General features: G+C 40.5%; 1 protein-coding gene across 3 annotated transcripts; it reads right to left on the bottom strand.

Annotated features, from left to right (window-relative positions):
* Positions 1-2,563: 2,563 nt before the first annotated feature.
* LOC130497631 (uncharacterized) lies at positions 2,564-6,565 on the bottom strand. Of its 3 annotated transcripts, none has more exons than XM_056990582.1 (4): positions 6,317-6,565; positions 5,989-6,219; positions 5,500-5,558; positions 2,564-4,422 (listed from the first exon to the last, which is right to left on the bottom strand). In XM_056990582.1, exon 4 carries the CDS (start codon positions 3,938-3,940, stop codon positions 3,032-3,034), a length of 909 nt encoding a protein of 302 aa, XP_056846562.1. In that variant the 5' UTR covers positions 3,941-4,422; positions 5,500-5,558; positions 5,989-6,219; positions 6,317-6,565; the 3' UTR covers positions 2,564-3,031. The 3 variants fall into 3 exon arrangements, 2 of the variants coding, with proteins under 2 accessions (XP_056846562.1, XP_056846563.1); XR_008936629.1 differs by lacking the exon at positions 2,564-4,422 and adding an exon at positions 4,441-4,936; XM_056990583.1 differs by lacking the exons at positions 5,989-6,219; positions 6,317-6,565 and having other exon boundaries at positions 5,500-5,626.
* Between the last annotated feature and the right edge of the window lie 2,990 nt (positions 6,566-9,555).

Here is a 9,555-nt window from a genome sequence, read left to right as displayed (position 1 = left end):
CTCATTTTCAGGTATACCAAGTCGCCAACCTCAAACTGCAAATCCTTACGGCGCTTATCTGCATAACTCTTTTGTCGATCGGGCTTCCTTAAGCCGTCTCTTGAGCATCTCAACCTGCTCTACCGTCTCTTGAACCATTGCAGGTTCAATCTCACGTCGCTCCCCCACTTCTGTCCAACAAAGCGGAGTGCGACAAGGTCTACCGTAAAGAGCCTCATACGGTGCCATCTTAATGCTCGAGTGATAATTGTTGTTGTAGGAAATTCCGCTAAAGGTAGATACTTTGCCCAACTTCCTCCCCAATATAGAACGCAAGCTCTCAACATATCCTCTAAAGTCTGAATAGTCCTCTCGGACTGACCGTCGGTCTGCGGGTGGTAAGCTGTGCTCATATGGACCTTCGTCCCAAGTGCCTTCTGAAAGGCTCCCCAAAATATGGACGTAAACTTCACGTCTCGATCCGATACAATGCTGACTGGAACTCCGTGCAATCTTACAATTTCATCGATGTAAATCTGCGCCAATTGACTCGCTCCATCATTCTTCTTAATCGCTAAGAAATGGGCTGACTTGGTCAATCTATCCACAATTACCCATATGGCATTCTTCCCTCCTGAAGTAGTCGGTAACCCCAATACAAAATCCATAGTCACCATGTCCCATTTCCACTCCGGCAACGGCAGGTTTTGCAATAACCCGCTAGGAACCTGGTGCTCAGCCTTCACCAACTGACAAGTCTGACACTGCGATACAAATGTAGCAACATCCTTTTTCATACCCGGCCAATGATAATAACGCTTCAAGTCTCTGTACATCTTAGTATTCCCCGGATGAATAGAGAAACGCGAGTGGTGTGCTTGCCGTAAGATCTCCTTTCTTAACAGCTCATCACTGGGCACACAAATCCGGTTCCGGTACATGAACATCCCACTCGATGCTGTATGATATCCAACACTCTCGATCTCAATCTGCTTACGCAAAGCCTCATCTGCCTCCTGAGCTTTGCGTATCCTCCATAGCAAATCTGCCTGCTCCACGGCCTCGAGACCAACTGGCTCTCCGTCTACAGAAGTGGCACACAATCTGAGACTAGCTAGCATCCCAGTAAACTCCTGAACTTCTCTGGTTACTGAAACATCACTTCTGCGCCTACTCAAAGCATCTGCCACCTGATTGGCTTTCCCCGGGTGATAAGTGATTTCCAAATTATAATCTGCTAATAACTCCATCCATCTGCGCTGCCTTAAGTTCAAGTCCGTCTGAGTAAAAATGTACTTCAGACTCTTGTGATCTGTGAGAATCTTCACCTTCTCTCCATACAAATATGATCTCCAAATCTTCAATGCAAAGACAACGGCCGCTAACTCCAAATCGTGCGTAGGATAATTAGCCTCGTGTGGCCTCAACTGTCGTGATGCATAAGCAATGACCTTACCCTCCTGCATCAATACACATCCCAATCCAGTACCTGATGCATCAGTGTAAACCTCGTATGGAAACCCTGGCCTCGGGAGTGCCAAAACTGGCGTCTGTGTCAGATGTCGCTTCAACTCAGCAAAACTCTCCGAGCACTCATATGTCCATTCAAACTTGACGTCCTTGCCCGTTAACTTTGTCATTGGCTTTGCAATGCTAGAAAAACCCTTGACAAAATTCCTGTAGTATCCTGCTAAACCAAGAAAACTGCGGATCTCTGTCGCACTCTTAGGTGTCGGCCACTCTGAAATAGCTTTAATCTTTTCCGGATCTACAGCAACTCCCTCTTCTGAAACCATGTGACCCAAAAATCCAATCTTTCTCTGCCAGAAACTGCACTTACTCAACTTAGCAAACAATTGATGCTCTCTAAGCTTCCCCAACACAATCCGTAAGTGTTCAGCATGCTCTTCTCTACTCCGAGAATAAATCAAGATATCGTCGATGAAAACGATCACACACTTATCCAAATGCTCGCGGAACACATCATTCATTAGCTTCATGAATGCTGCAGGTGCGTTCGTCAACCCAAATGGCATCACAACAAACTCATAGTGTCCATAGCGTGTACGGAAAGCCGTCTTCCGCACATCGCCCTCAGCTATGGCAATCTGATGGTACCCTGACGCTAAGTCAATCTTAGAAAACCATGAAGCTCCCTGCAACTGATCTAACAACTCATCGATACGCGGAAGTGGATACTTATTCTTGATGGTAACTTTGTTCAACCCTCTGTAGTCGATACAAAGCCTGAGACTCCCATCCTTCTTCTTCACAAACAATACTGGTGCTCCCCATGGTGAAGTACTCGGCCTGATAAGACCCTTATCTAATAATTCCTCCAACTGCTTCTTCAACTCAGCCATCTCTGCTGGAGCTAAACGGTAAGGAGCTCGTGAAACTGGTGTTGTCCCTGGTTCCACCTCGATTGTAAGAACATCACTTCTAGCTGGCGGTGGCCCCTTTAAGGCCTCAAAAACATCTGCATACTCAGAAACCACTGGAATATCATGCAGCTCCTGCTGATCATCATCATTAACCATCGAAATGGTCGCCAAAAATCCTTCAGCTCCTTTGTCTAGTAAATCCTCTGCACGTAACATGGAGACGATAGAAACCCCTTGATATGTCTGGGCTCCCTCAAATGTAATCTTCCCTCTGCTCTTGGAATACTAACTCTTGCTTCCGGGCAATCTAATACAACTCGATGTCTCGTCAACCAATCCATCCCAAGTATGACGTCGTAGAAACTCATCTCCATCTCCGTCAAATCTCCAAGCAAGTCAACTCCTCCAAGCATAACTGGTACATCACGATGAACTCCGATTGTTCCCAATCTCTCTGTACCGGCGGTCTGAATCTGCTTAGCCTTCGGTTCGAAGACACCTCGGAAAGACCACGACTTGACCAAACGCGGGCTCACAAAACTGTGAGAAGCTCCCGAATCGAATAAGGTGTGAGCTGGCTCACCTCCAACCGAAACCAATCCTACACTAGATTTTTTACTAACTACAAATGATAACCACAAAACCAAAATACTCAAAACACAACAAGTCTAAATAAGAAGCATACCCGCTATCGGCTCGGCTCCCTGGGCATCTCCAACCGTAAACACACGTGGGGCGATGGCTAGGCGCTTCGGTGGTGGTGGAAGCGCTGCATTGCCCCTCCTGGGACAATCTCTGACGAAATGACCCGTCTGGTTACAGCCATAACAAAACTGGTTTGCCGCTACTGGTGCTGTTGGCGCGATAATCTGCCCGACTGGTGGCGCATCCAATGGCTTAACCCGACAATACCTCGCAATGTGTCCTAGCTTACCGCAAACAAGGCACCTCACACACTGCCCACTATGACTGCGGTGACAACGAGGACATCTCGGTGATCCCGAGTGGTCTCCTGCTCTCCTCTGGGACTCCGGAGCTTTCCCAGACTTAATCTGAGCTGCTCTAGTAAGCTTCTTCTCTTCTGCCAAACCTTCCTCCTGTTCAGCTGCTTTCTCCACCAAATCTCCCAATCTCTGGTAAGTAACAACACGGCATCTGTTGCGAATATCCACTCGCATCCCCTTCAAAAACCTCCTGATCAAGTCTTTTTCTGTAATACCACCTCCAGCAAATCTGCGAAGTTGGTTAAACTTCCGCTCATATTCTCTTACTGACATCTCCCCCTGGCTTATATGATCAAAATCACTCTTCTGCTTATCCATAGCCTCTTCCGGAAAGTACTTCCTATCAAACTCCCGGAAATCTTCAAAAGTAAGCCTCTCGAGTCCATCATGATCCAATCGAATTCCTTCCCACCAAACAAGAGCATCTCCACGCAAGTACTGCATAGTCAATCTGAGAGACAACTCCGGTGGACACTCAATAATCTCCAACTTCCGCTTAAGCGCTAACTTCCAATCGTGCGCTGCTATGGGATCTATTGTCCCGCTAAAATGCTCCATATCCATGTCTCTCATATGGCGCGTCAATCTGTAGAATGTCTCATCATAAGCCTGGTAACCTGGGGTCGCGGTGGTGGTGGCGGTAGATCCTGAACACCCTGAGCAAACTGCTGAGCTGGAACATGCTGCACTGGGATCTGAGGAAGAGGAACCTGCTGATCGGGAATCTGATGATCCTGCTGAGCCTGAACTGGTGGAGCCTGCTGAACCTGAATCTGCGGACCCTGCTGCACATGAACCTGAGGACCTTGCTGAGCTGCAGCCAACTGACGAGCAACCTCCTGTGCAGCTACTCGGGCAGCCTCTTGAGCGGCTTGCCTGGCTGCCTCCTGAGCAACCTGCTGAACTGCCTCCTGAGCAGCCTGTCTAGCAGCATCCTGAACCATCTGTCTCATAGCCTCCTGGTCAACTTGAGGAACTGCGGGCTGAACATGCTCATCCTGAGCCTCTCTAGCATCTCTGGCGATCTGGGCACGAGTAGCTCTCCTCGGCGGCATCTGAAAGGAAGACAAATCTGTTAATTTCTGCTGACAATTTAAAGGAGTGTACCGAACGGAGAGGTGCTATTGGTTTTTATTTTTAAAATACACAAACCCCAAAATATTTGAAAACCGATTAAAACCGAATAAAAACCGAGTCTCCAAAAATCGCCATCCCGGGACAGAACCGGGACGGAACACGGCTCTGATACCAAAAACTGTGACACCCGTCACTCTCAAAAATCCGATAATAATAAAATATCATAATAATAATAATAATCTCCATTTATAATATCCAAAGTCAACATCCACGTCATCACAATATCATAAGGTCAAATCCGTAAATAACGATAACATCCGAAATATAGATAACGACATAAATCCGTAAGTCCGAAAATACGAAATAACATAAACGATAGATAAAAGCCCGAAGGCCTAAAAGTAGATAACGATAAGAGTGATAAAAGCCCAAAAGCCCAAAAGCACTCAAAAGCATCCGTCCAGTAGAATCACTCCCGCTCGGCGGTCTCACCTGAAAGGGGAAAGAAGGAGGGGTGAGCAACAGGGGAGTCGCTCAGTGAGGTATGGGATGCTAATCCCGAAATTCATGGACATAGACATAGCATTACGGATAAAAATAATTTAATCTTAATACGTACAATCACGGTACCTAAAGTACCCAAACATCAAACAATGGTCCTAGCGAGCCGCGCACTCGCCGCCCCCTAAAGGGCAAAAAAAAAAATAAATAAATATACTCCACTCGAGATAGTGCTCGGACACCGCCCTTAGACGTTTTATCGACACTTCCAGGTTACGGGCCAGCCGGTCGACTATAGCTGGCCGTAACCGCCACACAATCCGGCATACAGAATTACGTCTCTGTATCCGTTATAAAAAGTCCTAACTAAGAAAATGCATTAAGTGAGGCAATCAACGTTGAACCATCTAACACCCTAGTTCCGGTTTAAGCAATCAACCTAAACTAAACAAGCAATGACAGACTCGATTTCACGCAGACGGAACATATTAAAAATAAATTATATTTATTCGAAATCCTAAGTCGGGTACGAGAAGTTCGGAAAGAGCCCTCACCTTAGAAAATGTAGAGAAGTGGTATCTATGAACTCCAGATGCTCAAATAGACTCCAAATCTGAAATCAGGGCGAAATTTCGGGTCAGAACGCCCTTCGAACGGGCGAAAACGGGTCTGGTCAAAGCCTACGGAAAAGTCAACCCGCTGGTCAAAGGTCAACCCGGTCAAACCTTGACCAGAAATCAATTAAACTTAACCGCCCGGTTTACTCTATCCTAAATCGATTTCAATTGGACCGCCCGGTTTAACCTTGACCGAAATTAAATTAATTAATTAATTAAATCGACCGGTTTACCCTAACCGAAATCTAATTAATTTTAACCAACCGGTTTACCCTAACCGATTCGCAATTAATTTAAACCAGTCAAACCAACCGGTTGACCGAGTCACCGAGTTGACTCACCGAGTCGACTCGGCCGAGTTGGCGAGTCGCCGGCGAGTCACCGGCACCAGTCACCGGCGGCGACGGCGGAGGGACGGTGGCTTACCGGAAAAGTCACCGGCGGCGGCGGCGGTGCGGTGGTGACGCGGCGGCGGACTCCCGGCGGCGAACTGACGGCGGCCGGGCGCGGCGGCTCCGGCGAAGAGACGGCGGAGCGTCTGTTTCACGCGCGCGCGAAGGCTGATCTTCTGGAGGCTCGTACGGCTTCGTCTGAGCTCCGATTTCGACGATTTTGGTGGCTATGGATTCGTCTCGTCGAGAGGAACACGATGATGGTCTTGCATGCACGAAATACTCAGTGGTTAGGAAGTTATGGGTGTTTTACTAAAACGGCCGAAATGAAACTTAAAGATCATGGCGGTTTCCGGCGTTACCTAGGGCTGCGATCGGTGGTGATGAGCTGGGCGTGATCACGGCGCACGGTTACTCCGGTGACGAGCTCCGGCGACCCTCCTCCTGAAATTTGATCACACTCCCCTTAGCTCACTCTCTCTCTCTAACTCTTTAATCTCTTTTTTTTTTTCTTTGTTGCTGCAAATGGAGGAGAAACCAAAGTAGTGAGGGCTTTTTATAGAATTTACCTTGGGTAATTTCGATTGGGCTTGGGCCTGAGCGGGTTTGAGATAGTGGACTTGGGTTTGGGTCATTACAGAATGAGTCAGCTACAACTTCTCACGAACTTCTAATTATTGTATATATTGTGTGTCCAGTTTCCTCCATCTCTTTCTGAGAACAAGATGTCAATAAAGAAGTGTTAGTAACAATGGTTACAGTGGTACCACTGGAACCATATAAACATATTTTGAATCAGGTAAATGCCGTTAGGTTTTTTAAAGGAGAACACCATTTAGGGGGAGACGAGGACCAAGTTCAATTATGAAGTAAGATGGGATCAGGGAGGCTAGAGTCTAAAGCGAGAAGCATAAGCTTAATGCTTGTCATACCTTAATTTTATTCCTGAACGTAATATTTTATCACTAATAGTAAAAAAAATTCCCCTCTTTCATTCAAAAAAAAAAATTCCTCAACGATATGCATGGAGATCAATTTGTTATAATGTTCAGAAAAAGCTATATAGACAGTTACACCAAAAAAGCTATATGGACAGCCATGCATATTTTTCGAACCAGTTAATAAGTTTAACATGGAAACAGAACTATTGACCAAATAAATCTGTAGATACTGGTATTTGTTTCCTACAAATCAGGAAGACAAGACTTATTCTACTTGATTGAATCAACCAATTTAAATATAACTAGATCTTGACCCGCCCAACTGGGCGGGTATTTATTTTATGTTTTTAGTTTTTTATTATAAATGATATATTTGTAATATTTAAACAGAAATTTAGATTGAAAATTAACATTTGTAGTTATAATAAAAATTAAAAGTTTAAAAAAATATTTTGATATAAATTTATAATTCCTAATGAAAATAATATAGAGATGGGTCATAATTGTTTCCAATTCCAAAATCTTAGCATTATTAATAACAAATAAAATAATTTATAAATAAATAAAATATATAAAACATATTTGAAATTAAAATAAATTGTTAAAAAAAAATCTTACGCTAATGTTTGTTTATTTCTATAGTTTGACCCGTGGCCGTATAAATATTTGCTTTCACTTCAATTTTGTTCTTTGTTCTAATGATAATATCTATATATATATGTGTAAATTAATATGTATTACATAATTGTTAGTATAACATTTTAAAACAAATTTTTTATTTATTACTTTAAATAATTATATTATGTGATTTTAATCGTCTATTATATCATAGTGTATCATATAAAAATCTAATATTTATAACTAATTGGAATTATATTATAAAAAGTGTTATACTAACAATTTTAAATACAATATTTTATATTTTATTATATGATATATAAATTGATTTTGATGTGTTATTTTTATTTTATTATTTTTATTAATAAATATTGAAAAATATTTAATGTTAACAAAAAACTTTATAAGGAAATCTATTTTGGTTAAGATTCATTCTATTAAAGAAATCTATTATTTAAATTAGGAAAGACATTAAATACTTAAATCTATCATTTAAATAAGGAAAAGACAAAATTCTCTACTATCTTTGTTACCAAACAAAATTTAATTTTTTTAAAGACTCCTATCGCTATACCAAAAAAAGCTTAAAGTACTTCTACTTTAATAAAATAGATTCTAATGATAATATATATTATATATATATATATATATATATATGTGTAAATTAATATGTATTACATAATTGTTAGATTACCATTTTAAACAAATTTTTTATATTACTTTAAATAATTATATTATGTGATTTTAATCGTCTATTATATCATAGTATATCACATAAAAATCTAATATTTATAACTAATTGGAATTATATTATAAAAGTGTTATACTAACAATTTATAAATACAGTATTTTATATTTTATTTATATGATATATAAATTGATTTTGATGTGTGATTTTTATTTTTATTATTTTTATTAGTAAATATTGAAAAATATTTAATGTTAACAAAAAAATTATAAAGAAATCTATTTGGTTAAGATTCATTTTATTAAAGAAATCTATTATTTAAATTAGGAAAAGACATTAAATACTAAAATCTATCATTTAAATAAGGAAAAGACAAAATTCTCTACTATCTTTGTTACCAAACAAAATTTAATTTTTTTAAAGACTCCTATCCCTATTACCAAACAAAAGCTTAAAGTACTTCTACTTTAATAAGATAGATTTAATACTAATGAAATACTTTATTCTTTGTCAAAAGAGTGAAAACAAAAAGACCCGTAAATTTGTCAATAACTAGGACAATATACGTTTTAGCAAAAAAAAAAAAAAAACTAGGACAATATACATTATATATATATATATATATTATATATATATATTACATTAATTTTTCAAAAATATCAACAAATCATGACACACTATCTTAGAAAAAGACAAATATTTCATAAATTTACGGATTGTTTGGGAAAAACTGCGGGCGTCTTCTAAAGTCGCCTAAGGATCGAATGTGTGAATATGAAAGCTTGTTAATAAAACAGTTTCTTCGTTTTATTAATCTCTTAACTTCTTGAGATCATCTTACAATATAGATCTCTATATATAGGGTCTTAGCTTAACCTATTACAATGTGATCTAGAAACTTAACATAAATCTAAATCAAGTTTTTCCTTTTTAGTTATTCAAACTTCCTTTTATGAATAACTTGTTTCCTAAGCTATCTTTGAAGCTTATCCAACATTCTCCCTTCTAAGCTTCAAACCATCTTTGCTTAAGTCTTGAATTTGAATCAGCTCCCTCATCTCTTTGAACTTGATTCTTGCTAAAGCTTTAGTTAGGATGTCCGCCTTCTGCTTTTCTCCAGGAACATGTTCCACATCAATCTTGTCTTGTTCCACTCGTTCACGAATGAAATGAAACCTCTTGTGAATGTGCTTGCTCCTACGGTGAAACACGGGATTCTTGGCTAATGATATAGCTGACTTGTTGTCCACTCGTATCATCATCTTCTTCATCTTTTTTCCTGTAATCTCACTTATCAAATCTTGTATCCAGACCGCCTGCTTTGCTGCTTCCGTTGCCGCCATATACTCTGCTT

This window comes from Raphanus sativus, chromosome 7, assembly GCF_000801105.2.
Source record: "Raphanus sativus cultivar WK10039 chromosome 7, ASM80110v3, whole genome shotgun sequence".
Classification (NCBI taxonomy): domain Eukaryota; kingdom Viridiplantae; phylum Streptophyta; class Magnoliopsida; order Brassicales; family Brassicaceae; genus Raphanus; species Raphanus sativus.
The sequence above is the reverse complement of the archived record's forward strand: the minus strand, read 5'-3'. Positions and strand labels throughout refer to the sequence as shown.

Coding starts and splice junctions, on each gene's coding strand:
- LOC130497631 (XM_056990582.1), bottom strand. CDS start 3,940: ATGAGAGACATGGATATGGAGCATTTTAGCGGGACAATAGATCCCATA.